Source organism: Colletotrichum phormii (assembly GCF_030913505.1).
Source record: "Colletotrichum phormii strain CBS 102054 chromosome Unknown BDP81scaffold_12, whole genome shotgun sequence".
Classification (NCBI taxonomy): Eukaryota; Fungi; Ascomycota; class Sordariomycetes; order Glomerellales; family Glomerellaceae; genus Colletotrichum; species Colletotrichum phormii.
The window spans coordinates 222,283-240,915 of NW_026851454.1; the positions used below are offsets into that span (position 1 = coordinate 222,283).

Below are 18,633 nucleotides of genomic sequence, written 5' to 3' on the forward strand. Positions count from 1 at the left end.
CAGACGGCCGCGGCGGAAGTATACGAGGATGGGCTGCCTCGAACACGATGTCGCCCTATATAACTCAGATGATTACTAGTATAATTTCCATAACCAAAATCTTTGATATAAGGAAGTACCTATTATTAATTATGGTAATTGGGCCAAAAAGGGGCCTACGGATGTCTAATTGGCTCCGTCTCCGCATCTCAATGTACTGTCGCCATTCCGCACTCGATGTGATAGAGGAGTGAGGCGGGAAACGTCACTTAACGGTGTCTAGTCCCAATACAATCAGTGTGGCATCTCGCTTGCATCTAAACGACAAGCCTTGGCCTGAACTGGACATCACAGGGCACTGTCTTCTATAATTAGTATGCGTGGGATGTGGCACAGTTGGGTGCTGAACCAGCCAAATGACGATCTTATGGCTGTCGGCGAATCAAAAGTTGTGATCAAGGGTCACCCGTGGCTGCCTATCCGTCATGCAGACTATCCGACTTCTCACAGCTGCTCCAAAAAGGAAGCTTGGCGGCCATCAAAAGGAGAATGAGTCCATGACGAAAAGGCCTTCTTGTGAAACACATTCATGAAGCTGTGATCGGACTTTGCAAGAATTGAACTTCAGCCTCTTGGAACATCCCAGCCGCATTTGGCGATCTACTCTGAGCGCAAAGTTAAGCTGATGAGCGGACTGCAACCAGCCGAGTCGTGGACGGCGCCGTCACTTCAACCCGTCGACTTTATCAACAACTGTACAACTTACGGCGCATTCGCAGCACCATATCTTCGTTATGGCGCTCAAAGGGTTCCACTACCAGACGTGGAGGCCTATCTAATCGATGCCCTCAGACACAATAATGCGTCCACGATACTGCCGTCGAGAGCTCAACTCATCGGATGGTACGACAATCTAACTGCGAACGAGCCTGAAACCTGGGCTCTTTCACAAATGCGCGCACCGCCCAGTTTTCTCCCGATCTGGGTGAACAGAACTGAAATGGGGAGCTTTGATGAGGAGTGCGCTGTTGAGCTTTGCTCCCATCTCGATTTTGAAATGGACGGTGATATTGTTGGAATCGGGGTAGGTACATCCTTGAATTCCCAAACTGCATGGGAAAACTCTGCCTTTGGAATTCCCAAGATATTGCAGATTCTAGTGATGTATCAGTGGTCTAACCGCGGGTCTAGATCATGGCCTCATACTATAGCGAGGGAATTCTTGCCACAATCTTCAGTTTCCTTATCATCTTAGGTCGCCTCGTCGAGCATAGGTACGCCAGAAAGGTTTTCAAGGCACCCGGTCTTATTTCTCGATTTTACGGAGCGGCTTGTACTTGTACAAAGAGCCTCTTTGACGCTGGGGCGGTCATTTGTCTAGCGACGCTATCCGACACCATCATCGTTGGGGCTCACTCTGACGACTTTGAGGGAACGATCGATGCCTGGCATCTCGGCGATAATCTCATAGTCAACGATCTGGAGGCAGCGCAGTTCTCGGCATTCTTCAGTCTTTGTCCTGTGATACTGATCTATATCTTCCTGTCGGAGACATGGGGAGGACGACGACTGTATCTCGGATGCTCGGTGTTGGTTGTGCTTTACGCCTTCTCTTTATATGCGACGTTCTTCACGTATGGCCCTTGGGATCGGCATTATTCGAATCACATGGTGGAATTATGGGAGACTTTCCAAATGTTGGGTTGTCTACAAGGTACCGAAGAGACTATCGTGCGCTCTTCGCGAGAATCGTACGTGACCATAACGGTTCTGTGGTCGGTACTGAATGTGATTCTCATCTTCTATTTCGTGCCTTCATGGCTCAAAACGATATCGAGAAAACGAAAGACAGAACCGCCTCCTTTGCGACAAGACCGTGGCCCCGATTATCGATCCAACACCTGGCCTTTGAGTCGAGCCGATGGGAGAATACGAGCCTTTGGGAGCAGCAGTCCCGGAGAGAGGCTAAATAAACGTCTCGCTACTTTGATTTCCAAAAGCACGTATCTTGTGTTACTGGTCCTCCTCGTCTTGATTTGGTACTTGCTCTTCCTGCTGTACCGCGTCCGAAGGAGGACATTAGACATCACAGGGCGTCCTAGTGATCGGCAAAGCTGGAGCTTGGGACAAATTGTTGCTTTAGCAACGTGGATACCAGTAGTCGTCGAGTTTCTGTACATGTGCATCTGTAAGTCTATGCTTATTCTCCCGTCCCGTGGCTTATTTTTGGTGTAGTACTAATTTGTCTATAGTTGGCATGAAGTCAGGTTTGGAGGGACGACTACCGGCTGGCTACGAGGCTATTGCTGTGAACACTGGACTCGATGACAGCGCTGAACATGTTCCCCTCCGGACTTTTGGAACTTAGAACGGAAACCATAGCACATAAATAATTCAGAAACCCTTTGATTCTTGAGTTCGGCCAAAGCCTTCGGCCCTGGCACCCACCGTTCATGAAGGCATTCATAAAGTTCCGGAATGCCAACTTGTCATCCATGGATACAGTAAAAAGTATGAACTTGATAAAATAAGCATGTGTTGATTCAGATAGCAGATAATTATCACTCAGCAAATGGCGTGTTTAAGCAATATCCAAGAATGGTTCAGAAGTTTTAGATGAAAGGCCTCAATTTTCAAGAAATCCTGCCAAGTTAAAGTTGAGGTGCTCATTATCTCCCTGGACAATTACGAAATGCATCAGATAGTAAGATGGGATCATCACATTTGGATCATCACAGAAGCTCTCCTTCTCACTCGCACTCGCGCCCGGAACTCGGGAGTGAGTGTCTGGTAGTCATTGCGTATCTGATGATGAGATGACACCGATATGCAAGTAAGCGGGATCGGGGAGCTTGAGCGCGGAATTGTGCAGCTTTATGCTTGCCCAAGCTCCGATAAGCGATAAGCTCCAAGCGATGTGCCCGCCGTGCCGCTGTGAGATTCAGACGCCTCGGCAGACCCCTTTCATCACAAGCAGAAAGCGCAAATCAATGCTGTGACAATCACAGCGATGGATAATCTCTCGAGAAACAACACAACTCATTGAAAGATGCTGAGCGGTACTTGCACGCGGCTGGCCATCGTGGCCGCCGTCTTCCTCATCGCGGCAATCTTCCTAGTTCCCCAGCTCCCCCACGTAGGCTACAACGTGCCCACCCAGCTCGGCCACAACACCCCAACGAACGACGGCAAAGATGTCTCGAACGGTGCCGGTAAACCGAACGGCCCGGTCGGCGATCATATCAACGACGCGCTCATATCCCTGGCTTCTGTCGCTATATCGCAGAGCATAGCCGACGTGCCTCCGAAGCCAACTCCTGCCTCCACAGGCGCGAAACCCGATGCGAAGAAGACGGTCTCCAAGCTCGAAGCCGGTCAGTCGCTGTCGCCATTCCATCTCGCCTCTCCAAACGGTCGCTACGAACTCAGCCTCCTTGATAGCGGTTCCCTTTCGCTCGTCGACACCAAAACAGAGATCGAGCTGTTTACGTCCGATACCGAGTACCATTGGCCCGTATCATGGCAGGTCGAGCTCACACAGGAGGGCGTGCTGATGCTCTCCTGGGCCAACGAGACCGCTGCCCCGTATGGCGCAACGCCATGGATCTCGAACCTCCTACCCGAATGCGCTTCTGTTGAGACCGGTGACGAGAAGCCGGTTCTGGAGCTTTTGGACTCTGGAAAGCTGCATATTCGCGCTGGAAGCAAGACGACGTGCCTCCTCCACCGCGCCAGAGAGGACATGGGACGTCTCGCGATCGTGTATACTGGCTTCTTGCGCACGTATCTGAAGACTTGCAAGGAGCAGAACAATAAGCTTGTCAAGACGTGGACTGGAAGCGGCGGTGTTGACGTACACGTGTTTACGTACCTGGAAGATGTCGTTCACGATTCCGGTGACCCAGTGGACAAGGACAGCATAACTAAGCACCTCAAGTCATGCTTCGGAGACGCGCTCAAGACTGTGGAGATTCTGAAACTGGACGATGTCAAGGAGAACGCCGTGGATCCTCCCGAGGTGCTGGTGAAGGAGTGTGGCAACGATAAGCTTAACCATCAGCTCAGCCAATGGAAGGCGCTGTACCTCGCCAGCCTGCAAGTTCAGAGCTACATGATCAAGGAGGGCGTATCCTACGACTACATTTACAAGGGCCGTCTTGATTTGCTGTACTGGGGCGACTCGCCTGCCCTGTCGTCACTCAAGGTGCCTGAAAACGGCATCCTCGCACCCCGCGTTACTCTGGATTGGACCTGGTACGCCATGCTCCACGACGGCGAATTACGCGCAGGCGTTACAGACATCACCGCCTTTGGGCGCCCCAATGCGATGTTCACTTATCTCGCGCTCTACCGCGAGTTCATCCACATGCGGACTCTGGAGAAGGAGACGGCGAAGTGGAAGGGCTTTAATACCAAGACCAGGGAGAAGAAGCCAGAGGGCCAGGAGGGTTGCACGCCTGAAGGTATACTGGCTTACTGGCTGCGGATCAATGGCATCGCTGTGAAGACGGACTGGCAGTTCAAGATGGGTTTGTTGCGCGGAGACGGGAAGGTCATCTTCACTTGCCCTGAGGGCAGAGGTTGGCTGTGCCCTGGTTTTATCCCGCAGGTTCATGACGATGGAACCCTGTTTTGAGTAATTGTAGTATGATACGAATAACGACATCGTTACCATCGAGATTGCGGGCACAAAGGCATTCGCTACCTTAATCATATTGGACGCAAATGTAAGTGCCACAGAAATAGGCGGCGTTTGTGAAGGGCTTCTTTGGTCTCTTTATTCACTACCCAGAATATCAAAGGGATTTGAAGACACTTTCTTCTCAGGCCTCATCCGAGGCTCTGCATCGGCCATCTTCTTGCGTTTCTTCTTCTGGTTTTTGGCTTCTTTTGATGGCAGAAGGAGGTCTGCGGGTATACCCAGCGCCGTGGCAACCTTGCCCAGCGCACCGCCACTTTTCATACTCGCAAGAAGGCGCATTGTCCCGTCGACTGATGGATATTCAGTGAGGGATGGCAGCGTGGATAGCAACTCGCGCAGTTGCTTCGAGCCTTGGATCGGGTCTTTGGCTCCGATCTCGAACATGAGGTCCAGAACTTGGGCCAAGATACGCAGAGAGTAAAGCGTCGCGTGCACATGTGCCGACAAGTGCACCACATCCCAGGGAACGAGATTCGATTCTGCCGCTACCGATTGAGCCAGCTTGATGGAGTTCAGACACGCGTCCAGCTTATCTTCTTCCTGCGCGTGTGCAAGAATAAGCTGCAAGCTCACCGCCTGCCAGGCCGAATCCTTTTGGCCCATGCTAGCTTTTGCCTTGGTCAAGGTCTTGAGGAGGGCATCCATCGAGTCCTTGACCCAAGGCCGGGGCAGCATCGCCATGTACTTGCCCTGGTTCACGCCAGATGACATTCTCCGGTACTCCCTCACATGAGAGACGGCGCCCTTTCGGAGAAGACAGGTGAGGCTGTACGCTAGCTGCCGTACAGAGGCGCTGGTATCCCACGCGCTGGCGCGGGCCGGGCAGTCCAGCAGGGGCGGGAGACACATCATGCAGCCCGCGGCCCCGGATTCGCCCGCGGGCGGCTTCGCTACCCCGGAGTAGCCTACGCACTGCAGGACGACCTCAGAAAGCCTTGCGTCGAGGTAGAGCTTGTCGAGGCTGCCTAGGACCGGGACGGCGCTCCAGTCTGTGGTCTCTAGGGTCTCGTATGGTGTGCAGAAGGCGAGGAATTCCTCCGGGTCTGTGATGTCGCCTTTGCAGTTTTCGAGGACTTGTGCGAATTTGGGTCGGGTAGATTTGGAGAGCTCGTAGGCGAATCTGCGCATGCCTTGATCTTCTGGTAGCTGTAGACGTTTGGCGATCTCGGTGGGTGAGAATTTGGGGCCTAAGAGGGCGGGTTTGTCGTTCTCTGTGGTGCCGATGTGGAGGTCTCTGAAGAAGGCGACGGATCCAGTCTTCAAGTCGTGGACTGTCAGGTCGGAGTCTGAGGTCAGGATAGTTCCTCCGTTGCGCAAGACGTCTTCTGCGCAGTAGGCATCTGCTTCACCGGGGACCAGGCGGACGAGAGAGGCATACTTTTCGGTCGATTCTAGCTTGTCGACGATGGCTGCGACAAGGAACGCTGGCGGTGGGATCAGGGGCTGGTCTCGTTTGGGCGCGTCGGTTGGGAAGAGAGGTGGAAGTGAGAGACGTGTTGATGCGATTTGCTTCGCTGGGCATCCATTGGGGAACCCTGAGCGGAAGATCTTGAGGGAGGAAGAGACCTTGAGTATCCTCTCGAGACGGACTTCTGCTTTTGATGCTGGGAGGAATCCGTCAAAGTAGATGGCGGAGCTTGTTAAACGTCAGCTCAGGTTGGTTGATGCTCGGGGAGGAAGGTTTACATGGATATGTCATGACTAGTGACTGCTTCTAACCATCCTATTGCAGTTCTGCCGAGTATATCGTAGGATGGTAAACCTGACGTGCTTCTTGTGCAGAGATGGTAGATGTGGTATGCCAATGCAGGGCCATCAATGACAACTCTGTCGCCATTGAGAGCCCCGAATACCCCGTAAGGGGAGAGATGATTTAGAAGATGAGGAATTCCCATGACTGTATGATGATTCTGCCTTAAGGACTAACATTAGAACTACAACATTTATGAAAGCTGGCTCACTCAGGGTCTCAAGATTTAAGCAGCTAGTCATCTGCAAAATCTCTTCCACTGACCTAATCTTTTGAGTCACTTCTACGGGCGGCTCCCCAATTGATCCCGGAGCTTGGAATTCGCTTAATTCCTTGGACTAGACCAATTCAATCTCCATCAAACTTGTCCCTCATAAGAAGTCCATGAGATGTTGAGGCAAGCAGTGAGTATCACAAGATATCTGTCTCTCCGAGTACCCGTAGTTGCCATAATGGAGCAGGAACGACCAAGAGCTCCTGCAGAAACTCGTCGCGGGGTCACGGTGCGTACCACACAGTACGTACAGGCCCCGCCAAGTGATGCCTTACTCCAAAGGGGTATCTCCGGCCCGGATAAATACAGTGTGATGGTAGCTCTTTCCCACCCAATCCACGTGCCTGCACTGTCCATTCGAACCCCACCGCGGCGCCTGGCTCCGTGTGCCCGTTTTTCGGCTGAACAGCCCCCTTGTCCAACTCAATTTTTCCTTCGCAGTAATAAAAGCTCCCCACCTCGCGAACCAAATATCTTCCCCTTTTGCATTCTTCTCTCCAACATGCGCGGCACTCTCATCTTCGCGGGCTCCTCCTGCCCAGTTCTCACTAATCAGATATGTGAGAACCTGGGTATGGCTCCTGCCCAGGCGGAGCTTACCCAATTTTCCAATGTAAGCTGAAAGTGCGCATCGCTGGGCCGTTCGACCACCAAGGGCGGGGGAAACGCCGCGTTCTTGCTCACAAACTCCCATGATACAATCACGGGAGGAACAGCAGTCGTGGCCGCTCCCACTGCCTTGATTGGATCAATTCCAACTTTGTTTGGACTCCCTGTTGAGGCTGACCCGTCACACAAAAGGGCGAGACGAGCGTGCGAATCTTGACCAGCGTCCGCGAGAAGGATGTCTTTGTCGTCCAATCCGGCAGCGCCAAGGTCAACGACACCATCATGGAGTTGTTGATCATGATCTCGGCCTGCAATGGCGGATCGGCAAACAAGATCACTGGTAAGCTCTACTTTCTCCCACAATTTTTCCCTATCGCTAATGCAATCGCTTCTCAGCTGTGCTTCCGTACTTCCCCTACAGTCGCCAGTCGAAGAAGAAGTCCCACCGAGGCGCGATCACAGCTAGGATGCTTGCCAATCTCCTCGGCGTGGCCGGCGTTAAGCACGTCATTACCGTCGACCTGCACGCTTCCCAGATGCAGGGCTTCTTCAAGTGCCCGGTTGACAACCTTCACGCCGAGCCACTCATTGCGAGATGGATTCGTCACAACGTGCCCAACTGGAAGGAGGCTGTCGTCGTTTCCAAGAACGCAGGCGGAACCAAGCGTGTAACATCGCTTGCGGACGCGTTGAAGCTCAACTTTGGCATGGTCACAACAGAGAAGAACCGGAAGGGAACGAACATGACATCGAGCATGATCATGCACCAGCTGGACAATCTTGACCGTCAGCCCGTGTTGGAGACGACACGTGAGCCACCTACTGCGAGACCCTCTACACCTCCCGCTGCGCCTGGCCGGGCTGCCAGGATCAGAACCGACGCACACGGTTCCCCTCAGTTCAGCAGCGCTCCGCGATCTCACCCTCGATCTATGGAAGATCGGCCCACGACACCCACACAGTCCAAGCCTGGCGACGGGTCGGTTGACGATGACGAGGAGAACGATGCAGAGTACGATGATCGTCGCGCCCATGAGGTCACGCACGGACGATTGGTTCAGGGTCACATAGTGGACGACGACTATCCATCGCCCGCTGCATCGACCGTCAGCGGCAGCGTCCAGGGCGACGACCCCATGACGATGTCGCACGCCTCATCATTCTTCGCTCCCGAGCCCCATGCCCTGGGAGGTTCTGGAGACGCGGCCCCAGAGTCGGACGAAGAGGACGAGGTCTTGAAGGACCCCAAGGTCGAGCACATGATCACTCTGGTCGGCGATGTCAAGAATAGAGCCGTCTTCATTGTTGACGATATGATCGACAAGCCCAACTCGTGGATCGCCGCAGCCGAGACGGTCGTCAAGAAGGGTCGTGCCAAAAAGGTGTACTGCATGGCCACTCACGGCGTGTTTGGCGGCGACAGCCTCGATCAGCTGCAGGCGTGCGAGTGCATCGATACTATTCTCGTGACCAACAGCTTCCCCATTCCCGAGGATCAGGCCAAGCGTTGCCCCAAGCTCGTCGTCCTGGATCTCTCCTTCCTCCTTGCCGAGGCGATCCGCCGTAACCACTATGGCGAATCAATTTCCCCTCTGTACCAACACATTCTGGACTGAAAAGATTTCCGGCGAGAGAGCGTGCAAGGATTGTCTCGGTTACAGTTCGCCTGCCACGGCTTCTTTTTCTGCTTTTCCCTATCTTGGACTGGCTCAAGGATTCTCTTTTTTTATTGAGTTCCAGTTTGTGTGTGGCATACTATTGGGGAGAGGGCATCTCAGCGCGGCGTTCTGGGCTACAACGGCAAGAGTGGAAAGGCCAAGATGGCGGCACCCAAAAACATTTGAGGCATTGGTAGGTCTTGACAGCATCAACACAAAGCATGGTCAGTATTAGACATGAATGATGAAAACTTTGATACCTTTTTTTCAACCGGCCGCCTACTTTATTCAGTATGGCGTGTTGCCCGTGTCTTCAAACTGATCTACCTTTTTCATATCCTCTCGATGGGGATGGGACTTCTGGTCCCATTCACCGTCACCAACGATGCTGTTTTCTGAACAGCCGGGGCTCAGTTCATCCCAGAACAAGTCTTGAACGGAGCGTTGGCAGATTAAATTTTCGACTCAAAGAAGATCCCTCTTCCGGTCGTCTTCATGACGGCCACAGCCTCCGGGACTGATGGGAGAGGGATAAGAGAAACCTTCGAACATTTCTTGAAGCGATTTTATGTGTATGTGTGGCATGTTTTGATCATAGTCGGCGTGTACCACCGACTCTGTTCATTCAGCTATGTTTTTTGATAGTAATAATACAATTCAAATCAACTTTCAAACTTTTTTTTTGCCTTTTACTTCGTGACATCGTCCCATGAGTACACACACTCTTCCTATCTGTCTGTCCTGCGTGAAGCCCTACCCGGGATTTCAGAACACTAACCTCAGATTCATGCAGCACATCTCAACATAGCAAAGCTCAGCCTACTCAAACAATTCCCACCCGTGAATCTCGTCCAACAGCTGCAAATACGTGCTCTTCTCGCCCTCCTCCTTGACAGCCGCCACATCCTGAAGCAGCTCCTCGCCAAAGTTCCCGGAGCCAGCGGCCTTGATGATGCGCCACGCGCGGCGGAACTCATCACGGATGGCGACGATGCCGTTATGCGTGACTGTGCGCGCGACGTTGTGGTCCAGCTCAAAGGGATCTTCGATGGCAAAGAGGTAGCGGTGCCGGACTTCCTTGACTTCACCGTTCTTCTGCGCCGCCGCTGACGTTGCCGCTGACGCGCTGCTGTCAGTAGTGTTCATGGTGCCGCTGGTGGTCGTCATCGTCGTCGGGGTAGGCGGGTCGATGGGCGATCTCAGGGTCATGTGTTGTCCCTGCAGTCCGGGGGGAGGGCCGTCGGTACTGGGGGAGTTGACGGCGGCGTTTGCGTTGGGGCGGTATTCGATGACCGTCTTGGCGCCCGTCCAGCCCTTTTCCGTCTTGGAGAGCAGGCCGCCCGGCGATCGGATGCTGAGGACGTCGCGGCCCCAGTCGTAGCCTCGGCGTGGGTATGTGCTCATGGAGCCGTTTTGGGCGTAATACTCGAAGAAGCCGCGGAGGAGCTGGCCGACGGAGTCGCGGTTGCCGTTGAGCTGGTTCATCTGCGCGAGGCGGAGGATCTCGGCCTCGTCGCGCCAGAAGCCGACGAAGCGGCCGCGGCAGATGATGTTCTCGTCCAGCAGCGCCGGGGAATTGGGGGGCAGGCCTTCGGGGGGAGGGGGTGGCGGGCCGAGGGCTTGGAGGTTGGGGCAGACGAAGGGCTGAACTACGTTGACGAGGTAGTGTAGCATCATCAGGACGTAGCCGTAGCTGCTGAGGGTGCCGCGGTAGGGGGTGTTTACGCCGCGGACTTTGGCCCAGTGTTTGACGAAGAGGACGAGCGGGCGGACGCGGGGGTCGGTGTGGGAGTAGCAGCGGAGGAGGAGGGTGTTGTGCAGTGCGAGGTGGGCGGCGAAGTTGATGTCGCACTGGACGCCGACGTCGTTTTTGGGGAACTCGAGCTTGTCGCGGTAGGGGTCGCGGGGTTGGTTGATGGCCATCTTGGCCGGGTCCTTGAGGTCGCGCATGCGCTTGATGGTCTCCATGTTTTGCTTGGTGACGGGGATGACGAAGTCGTATTGGGGGTCGTGAGCGATGCTCTTCCGCATGGAACCGCGGAGGATCGAGATGTATTCTCTTATATTGTTCTCGATGCTCGGGTCGTACAGGCGCTGGTCGACGGCCTTTTCGAGTTCGAGGGCGAGTTGCAGACTCTTGTGGCGGCGCGCGACGGTGAGGAGGCTGAGTGGTTGGTTGGTGGTGTCCATGAACTCGCGTACGCTCTTGCGGGTGGCGCTTGGCCAGATGCCGGCTGCGTATCTGTCAATGATGAGCTGTCTCGCGGCCGTCGCGTCAGGATCGCCCCGGGGGCGGAGGTTCGCGAGGATCTTCAGGGTTCTCGAGTGGTACCCGGAAGCAGCTTCAAACTGGCTCTGTTCGAGAGTGAGCAGCTGCGAGATGGGGAGTTTTTTGAGCTTCTCCAGGTGCAGTTGCAGATGCTTGCTGTATGTCAGGGGCTCGACGCCAAAGTGCGGCTGGTTCTGAAGGGTCTTCCAAGAGGCGATCAGGTTCCGAGTTGCATCATCGGTGTCGTCTATGCTCCCGCTTTCAGCCTCTCTCTCGCAGAGCATTACGATCCTCTCGCCTTCCATCTGAGCATACACGCCAGCCAGGGATCGGTAGTTGGGAGCATTGGGAAGTGTCTTGAAAGATAGAGACAGGTAGTTGTTCGAGAGTCTTCTTCTCAGCGGCACTTCGCAGAGGCCTTTCAGGAACGCCTCGCAAACCTTGTTGAGTAAGTCGTAGTCCTCCTCTACCAGCTCGCGACAGTTGGAGAGAGTGACATCTCGGCCTCCCAATCTTCTCAAAGTCCGCTTCGCTACATTGTAGTAAGCGGACAGAGACTGGTTCTCAGGCTGGTAAATGGCCGGCACTCTGGGCTCGTTTGAATTGGGGCCTGTGGGTGACAACCCGTCCGTCTTCGGGTTGTTTGGGTCGTCAATCGTTTCATCCGTCAATTCCTTGATGTGATTATCACCCGTCTCGTCGTCGTCTGCGGCATCCGCATGGTCGGGATCCACGATGCCCTTCTCCCACTTTTCACGCTCCTCCAGAAGATCCTTGAGCAGCTTTGCGGGAGGATTCTGACAGAGCTTGATGATTGGTACTCTTGTGCGGGTCAGTAGGCGTGCGCCGAGACCGATTTCGAGGAAAGTCTTCTCGATGAGTCTGGGTATCGCGGAGCCCGACTCATCCGGTTGAGGGGTAGAAAGAGGCGAGACCAGACCAAGATCCATATCTGAGGCTTTCGTTGCGAATCCAGAAGACAGACTGCCGAAGCATTTGAGTTGCACAGACGGTGGGGGAAAGTTCTCTAGACCGTTTTGTGTTGCCTCATATTCGGCAACTGCGGCCTGGCAAACTTGTTCAATCTTGACTCGAAAGGCTTCCTTCTCGGCAATCTCTCCTCTTTCAATCTCTGCGCCAGCAACGAGAGTGTTGCAGAGGCTTTCCAGGTAGGAGGCCTGGTTTTCCAGCTCCTCGGGCCGGACTGGATGGTGTTGGCCACGAGGGCTATAGAGCTGACCATGGTTGTTCCGTGGAAAGCGCGGTGAACCGTGCTCTTGTTGACCACTTGCGTTCTGGTCATGCTGGTATCGGTCAGAGTTGGCGAGGTGTCGGTGTCCGTTCTGTCTGGGGGAGCGAGGTGACATGCTGCCTGCAAGGTGAGCCGGTCTATGGTGCAGGTCTGGGTTATGATAGGTCTTGACGGGTCGCCCATGAGACGGGAATCTGGGGTGCTCATGAGGGTAAGAAGGAGAAGGCCAGCCTGTTTGGGTTCGTCCAACCTCGGTGGGCGGGGAGGGGCGAGTGTCAATGGGAATGGACAGCTGAGCATTCATCTGTCGTCTCTGCGCCTGGTTGAGTCGCTTTCTGCCCACTTTGGGCGAAGGTGGTGGCTTTCCATTGACCCCAACCGAAGCACCGGGAAGGTCTCCCTGGGGCTGAAGATGATCATTTGGTCCATTCATCGGAATCCCATCGCCGGGAAAGTGCGCGCTCGTTCGCGGGGCATCTTGGACCTGAGGCTGGCCGGTTGCTGGGGTACCATTCGTGAGAATCATGTTTCGCAGCTGATCCTCAAGTCCGTTGGTCTGAGAGCCAGCAAGCTGGCCCACGCCGGAGTTTCTGGCGTTGTTGTTCATATTGATGTTTGCTTGAAGGCCTTATCATCCGGTGGATTGACTTGAACACAGCTTAAGGAAGGGCGAGGCTACTGCGAGAGTTGATGAGAAGGATGCCACTGAAAATAGGGCGCAAAGCACTTACCTGGTCAGACACGTCCGGGACGCATGGTTTGAACAGTCGAATGCGGAGGCTTGGAGATCTTGTTGGTCGATAAGAAGATGGGTGCGAGTGTTGTGATTGGAAAACTTTGTACTCAGTTTCCGATTGGCGATCACCTCATTCATGTAGGTAAGGTGGTGTAAATGGAACTTCGAGTGAAGTGAAAGCTGCCGGTACGTGGGGAAGGAGGTACATTCCGGGGTGAGGGGCTACAGTCTCAGATCTGCGACGCACTGTACGTAAGCGGTGGATCTAAGCCAGTCACTCACTGTACAGATACTGCCCACTGCGGACTGTGATGCACCCCAAGTAAGGTACCTACCTCTACCTCTATGTGGATAGCTAAAACGAAGAAATTGTGGAATGAATTGGACGCTTACTATTTACCTGAGATATCTCATGACCTTTCATGGCTTTATAATGTCAGTGATTGGTTTCTCCTATTCTTCCCTTCGAGCCTCAAAATTGAACCCCCCTTTCTCGAGGTGCCATCGTGCCTCTTGTACCTATTGCCTGGGTTTGTACAGATATACATGGGCAAGTCAAGGGCGCGCATACTGATACCAACTGATGCTGTCGCGGCTGAACGTCCTATTAATAGTCAATGGAAGAAAGGCATTGACTCGTGTTTCTAGTGAGGGGCACTCTGCACCCATGAAAAATGGACTGTTGGAAGCAATTGAAGGCAAGCTAGGTATTTTGTTCATCGCAATATCTGTCCATGCTGTCAAACCAACGGCAAGGTACGGTTAGCCGTCACACCATCCCAATGACGTCCTACCTTGGTGAGGCTCGCCCTTTCCAGATGCGGTTCCACAGCCGCTGGCCAATTGTGAGGCACTGTGAATGACCCGCCCAACTGCCCAGGAAAAGTAGGTACCTGGCATGGGCTTATTCCTGGTTGATTTCTTGGCCATGAATGTACCGCGCACCAAACTTTTGCTGGTAGAGTACATTTGAGCCTGTACCTAAGGTAGGTACCTCACCTTAACACGGCTACTGGACCGCTCAGCTTTTCTGCAAGCTCTCCAAGCTGCCTACCTTCCTTAGGCAAGTGCGCCTGATTTCTGAGCGCGCCTTCCAATCGTCCTTTCCCGCATGCACCTCATCGTCCATGCTCTTTGTCATCACCTCAACCTCTTCATCTTCGCCAATTCATCCGTGCTTATCAATTCGCGAGTACATATCCGTCGACCGAGCTAGTCCTCGAGACTTTTTGGCGAGCATTGATATCCAACTCTCCGTCACATCACCGAGTCTACCGTCACCAGCCATTCTCTCTTGCGCCGCGGCCCTAGGCAACCGAGCAAGCCTCATTTCTGACTGCCTCGCGCCTGACAGAGACTGCTTGACGAAAGGACAAACAAAGTTTCGCTCACTAGAATCGTCCCGAAACAAACGCCCGCAGGAAGAACTTTCGACTCTTGCGCGCCCGCCGACAGCATGAGCGCGCCGCCACCGGGCCTGCCAAACGGCCAAAACCCGAATGGCCTACCAGGACAGCCTGGACAGCCTGGACAGCCTCGTCCTCCTCCGATCAAGCGACGACCCAAAGGCGATCCCCTTGTTGCCCGCAAGCGACCCGGAGCTCCACGACCGGCTGCCTCGCGTCCTCCAGGCTCGTTGCAAACAGCCTCAGGTGCTCGACCATCTCCTGCTGGAACAGGCCACCACGGCCTTCAGCGACCCGAAACCGAAGAGGATATCAGAGCGAAGAGAGCGGCAAACGGGGGCTGGCTCGACCCCGCGCCCCAGAATCTTAGGGAATTCAAGATCGTCACGACCAAGAAGGCGTTGAAAGATGGTGTCAGGCATCACGTCATGAAACTCTCTTCCGCCAAGGCCGAGCTCGAAAAGAACGGCATTGATCCCACAAATCAAGAAGAATTCACCAGGCCCGTCACCCTTCAGCGGCGCGATCCACGACAACCGCCTCCCGGACGTGAAGTCAAGCACGAAGAAGCCGAGCCACAACCGGTTGATGAGAAGGAAGCCGAGCGTTTGGCACAACTGAAGGCCGATCGTGAGGCTGTTCGAGCCGTGGAACTCGCCAAGAGTGCTCCCAGTCTTAAGGACCCTAGTCTTGATAAAAAGCCCAAGCCGAAGGAGAAGGAAAAGGATGTCCAGTTCCACCGTCAGCCTCGGTCGGAGAAAGAGAAGAAGCAGCAGGGGCTGCGGTACGAGGAGGCGCTGCCTTGGCACTTGGAGGACGCAGACGGCAAGAATGTCTGGGTCGGATCTTATGTCGCGCCTCTTTCTGAGACCACCGTCTGCTTTGTTGCTACTAGAGATGGCAAATTCGCGGCGATACCTCTGGAAAAGTGGTACAAATTCACTGCGAAGCCCCACTTCAATACCATGAGGCTCGAAGAAGCTGAAGCTTTGATGAGCAAAAAGACAGACATTGGTCGATGGTACATGCGTGACAAGCAAAAGAAGAGCGAGCAAGATGAATGGGAGGCCACCAGACACGCCCTGTATGGCCCTGCGAGAATCAAGACGGAGAGCAGCACCTTCAGAGGTTCTTCTCGGGAAGAAAAGCAAGACCATGACGAGATTGACATGGAAGGCGACGAGTTCCAGGACGACGACGAGAATCCCGGCTTAGACGTGGATAATGATGAAGATACCAAGGATGCCACCGATCGCATCCGACGCGATCAAATGGGCGCCAATCTGTTTGGCGAGGCCGATGAGCGCAGAGTAGAAAAGGAGTTGAACGAGATGAGGAAGGCCGAGGAAGAGCGCCGCAAAGAGGGAAAGCGAACCACCAAGGCTCTCATCAAGAGAGAAAAGGAGACTATCTACCAATCAGATTCAAGTGGCTACGATCCCTTTGAGTCCTCATCGGTAAGTTGCGCAGAGTGGCTATCAGCCTATGTCTTGACTAACCACATCCACAGAGCGAAGATGATTCCGATGAGGAAAAGAGGAAGGAAGAGGAGAAGGACAAGGACAAGGATGAAGAGAACAAGGACAAGGACGGGGACTCGAAGGACAAGACTGCCTCAGGCGTGTCTTCCAAGGGTAACACCACCCCGTCTGGCCGACAGAAACATACCGATGCCCTTAAGAAGGGTAAGTCTCTGAAGCGTCCTGGCTCTCCCAACTTGTCCGAATCTAGTGGCAACGAGTCCTCTCGGAAGAAGCTGAAGAAGCACGCCGCGGCTTCCGTCCATCAGAGCCGTTCATCTACGCCTTCGGGTGGCCTGAAGAGCCACCTTAAGGGTGCCATGAGCGACGGCGAGGCAACTGGAGGAGAGATGTCAGATGGCCAGCTGAGGAAGAAGAAGATCAAGCTCGTTGGTAGCGGAGCAAGAGGCACACCAGTCGGCTCGAGGGCCGGTAGTCCTGTCCCCGCAGCATCCGGTAAGCAAACGGATAGTGCTCCACCCTCGTCAGACTATATGCTAATACAATTTATAGGCTCCAAGCCCGGCTCACCGGTTCCCGAGGGATCACCCGCTCCCCGTGGTCCCATCCAAGCTCACGAGATTGTTGACGCCCTTCCCGAGCTCCCTGGCGGTATCAGCATTGGTAATCTCATGAGGAGGTTCCAGGGACGCATCGGCGATGGACCTGGCCAGATGGATCGCAAGGAATGGATCAAACTCGTCAAGGAGAATTGTGCCTACGGATCCGACAAGATTCTTCGTCGCAGACCTTAGGCGGGAAAGACATTATTGCAGATAATGCTAGCGAGGAATCCATCATTAGGGTAGAATTCGTGAATGAGGAGCTACCCGCTGACGGGCTGCTCATAACAGAGAAGTTTGGATTTTCACACCGACGCTTCATGATTGTGCTGGGCACCGCCTGTTTCCGAGTATTGTGTAGGCGGCTCGGCTAATACTAATCGACTTCGAAGAGTCTCACTGAAAGTCGCGAGGGTACCTCTTCAGTAAGTGGCATAGGGAGTACGAGATGGCATTGGTAGCTTGCCTGCATATAGCCAGCCCATGCGACTAGAGTGTCCTTTACGCTACGTAGTCAATCTTTCACTGCCCTGATGGAGCTCTATGCTGCCTTGGATGGAGGTCATGTCGTCCTAATGCCTAGATGGTCAATCTTTGGTTTTCATCATCACTTTCAATCATGGTTGAGATCTGCAAAGGCCGTAAGCAAAAATAGTATGGGATATCCAATGCTGTAATTCTTCGTTGCAGTTCGATGCCTGGACCAAAGTAAACCTCGGCATCTCAGGCCGATCATTCGTCCATCTGCCAAGCGTAGTCGAGTCCCTTATTCCGCTCCCTGCGATTAATTGCCTTGAACCGGTCCCCTTCGAACCCATTACTCCTATCGACGCCATCCCACCTATACCCCGGCTTGATACCATACCGATTCGGCGGCGCAGCACCAGCATACACCGGCCGCCTCTTGCCCTTCTTACCCTTTGCCCCCGCACCACCGCCGCCCGTCTTTTCGCTCAAAAACTGCGCCATGGGATCATTCCACCTCTCCTGCTCCTTGAGCTCATTATTCATCTCCACATCATCCGCCGTCCTTGCAAACGTCATGAGCTTAGCATCCTCCAGCGCCTCCCTGCGTTTCCTCGCATTCTCGAGCTGCACGTCGCCCTTTGGCGCCAGTTTAGCCAGCCGTTCTTTTTCTTCCGCCTCGAGCGCTAGTTTGCGCGCCTCGGCGCGCTTCATGGAGACGTCGACGCGTCGGCCTGTGGCGTCGCGGTAGACTGTTTCCTCTTCCTTGCCGTGTTTTCGGAGTTTGGCGAACTCGGCTTCTTCGGCTTGTTGGCGGCGGCGGAGTTGCGCTGAGACGGCGGCAGCGGATTGGAGGCCTGCGTGGGTGCCGTCGCTCATTTTGACCACGTCGGGAGCCTCTCCTTCGATTATGGGCATTTCGTCGTCTGCGGTTCCGGCTGCTGCGTTTTCTGCTGCTGCTGAGGCGAGGATTGCGTTTGCTGCTGCCGCGCTGTCGTCGTCGTCGCCATTGTCGCCTTGTGGTTTTGATGAAGCGGCGGCGGCGGCGACCGTCTTCCAATTTGATTTCTTTGTCCTTCTGAATTCTGCCGAGGTGCCTGATACGAGGGCCGGTCCTGATTCTGCGTCGTCGTCTTGTGCGGTGGAGTTGCCCCAGCCGGCGTCGTCGTCGTCCGCAATGATGAGGCCTTGGGTTTCGGTGGCTTGCTTGCGCTTGCGCTTCTTGGTTGGTTTCGGATCTGCTACTAGGTAGCGTGTTGCGAGATATGAGGAGAGGTCGGAAGGCATGGTGGCCGGAGGTTGCCTCTATGGGCGCGAGGACGGTGGAATGGATGTCGTTTAAGGTGGTTATAGGGGTAAATAACGAGAGCTTCAATAATTCGAGATACCGAAGGTAAGCTAAGAAGACTGAGGTATCGACGTCGTTGCACATCAAAAAGATGCACGGACC

The 18,633-nt window shown here is 54.2% G+C and overlaps 7 protein-coding genes across 7 annotated transcripts; 4 read left to right on the top strand and 3 right to left on the bottom strand.

Annotated features, from left to right (window-relative positions):
- Positions 1 to 584: 584 nt before the first annotated feature.
- BDP81DRAFT_429749 (uncharacterized protein) lies at positions 585 to 2,616 on the top strand. Its single transcript, XM_060590542.1, has 3 exons — positions 585 to 1,063; positions 1,171 to 2,167; positions 2,232 to 2,616. Exons 1-3 carry the CDS (start codon positions 665 to 667, stop codon positions 2,345 to 2,347), a joined length of 1,512 nt encoding a protein of 503 aa, XP_060444085.1. The 5' UTR covers positions 585 to 664; the 3' UTR covers positions 2,348 to 2,616.
- A 297-nt stretch (positions 2,617 to 2,913) lies between these two features.
- Positions 2,914 to 4,615, top strand: BDP81DRAFT_481816 (uncharacterized protein; the record flags this gene model as incomplete). Its single annotated transcript, XM_060594979.1, has 2 exons — positions 2,914 to 3,208; positions 3,266 to 4,615. The coding sequence occupies exons 1-2, from the start codon at positions 3,029 to 3,031 to the stop codon at positions 4,613 to 4,615; spliced, it is 1,530 nt and encodes a 509-aa protein (XP_060444086.1). The 5' UTR covers positions 2,914 to 3,028.
- A 141-nt stretch (positions 4,616 to 4,756) lies between these two features.
- On the bottom strand, positions 4,757 to 6,576 carry BDP81DRAFT_461730 (XPG domain containing-domain-containing protein; the record flags this gene model as incomplete). The annotated part of the gene is made up of 2 exons (XM_060593808.1): positions 4,757 to 6,317; positions 6,368 to 6,576. The coding sequence occupies 2 exons, from the start codon at positions 6,574 to 6,576 to the stop codon at positions 4,757 to 4,759; spliced, it is 1,770 nt and encodes a 589-aa protein (XP_060444087.1).
- Positions 6,577 to 7,498: 922 nt separating this feature from the next.
- BDP81DRAFT_38519 (ribose-phosphate diphosphokinase) lies at positions 7,499 to 9,098 on the top strand. Its single transcript, XM_060586971.1, has 2 exons — positions 7,499 to 7,654; positions 7,711 to 9,098. Exons 1-2 carry the CDS (start codon positions 7,597 to 7,599, stop codon positions 8,928 to 8,930), a joined length of 1,278 nt encoding a protein of 425 aa, XP_060444088.1. The 5' UTR covers positions 7,499 to 7,596; the 3' UTR covers positions 8,931 to 9,098.
- Positions 9,099 to 9,642: 544 nt separating this feature from the next.
- BDP81DRAFT_38523 (uncharacterized protein) lies at positions 9,643 to 13,389 on the bottom strand. Its single transcript, XM_060586973.1, has 2 exons — positions 13,225 to 13,389; positions 9,643 to 13,171 (listed from the first exon to the last, which is right to left on the bottom strand). The coding sequence occupies exon 2, from the start codon at positions 13,098 to 13,100 to the stop codon at positions 9,792 to 9,794; it is 3,309 nt and encodes a 1,102-aa protein (XP_060444089.1). The 5' UTR covers positions 13,101 to 13,171; positions 13,225 to 13,389; the 3' UTR covers positions 9,643 to 9,791.
- A 1,296-nt stretch (positions 13,390 to 14,685) lies between these two features.
- BDP81DRAFT_461733 (uncharacterized protein) lies at positions 14,686 to 16,910 on the top strand (the record flags this gene model as incomplete). Its single annotated transcript, XM_060593809.1, has 3 exons — positions 14,686 to 16,092; positions 16,146 to 16,611; positions 16,669 to 16,910. The coding sequence occupies 3 exons, from the start codon at positions 14,686 to 14,688 to the stop codon at positions 16,908 to 16,910; spliced, it is 2,115 nt and encodes a 704-aa protein (XP_060444090.1).
- A 540-nt stretch (positions 16,911 to 17,450) lies between these two features.
- Positions 17,451 to 18,470, bottom strand: BDP81DRAFT_321915 (Pre-mRNA-splicing factor of RES complex-domain-containing protein; the record flags this gene model as incomplete). Its single annotated transcript, XM_060584659.1, has 1 exon — positions 17,451 to 18,470. One exon carries the CDS (start codon positions 18,468 to 18,470, stop codon positions 17,451 to 17,453), a length of 1,020 nt encoding a protein of 339 aa, XP_060444091.1.
- Positions 18,471 to 18,633: the final 163 nt, after the last annotated feature.

Excerpts from the sequence above, each read along its gene's own strand:
- BDP81DRAFT_38519 (XM_060586971.1), top strand. The coding sequence starts at position 7,597 with ATGGAGTTGTTGATCATGATCTCGGCCTGCAATGGCGGATCGGCAAAC. Across the intron at positions 7,655-7,710 it reads ATCGGCAAACAAGATCACTG|CTGTGCTTCCGTACTTCCCC; the intron begins GTAAGCTCTACT and ends ATCGCTTCTCAG.
- BDP81DRAFT_38523 (XM_060586973.1), bottom strand. The coding sequence starts at position 13,100 with ATGAACAACAACGCCAGAAACTCCGGCGTGGGCCAGCTTGCTGGCTCT.
- BDP81DRAFT_429749 (XM_060590542.1), top strand. The coding sequence starts at position 665 with ATGAGCGGACTGCAACCAGCCGAGTCGTGGACGGCGCCGTCACTTCAA. Across the intron at positions 1,064-1,170 it reads GTGATATTGTTGGAATCGGG|ATCATGGCCTCATACTATAG; the intron begins GTAGGTACATCC and ends CCGCGGGTCTAG. Across the intron at positions 2,168-2,231 it reads GTTTCTGTACATGTGCATCT|TTGGCATGAAGTCAGGTTTG; the intron begins GTAAGTCTATGC and ends ATTTGTCTATAG.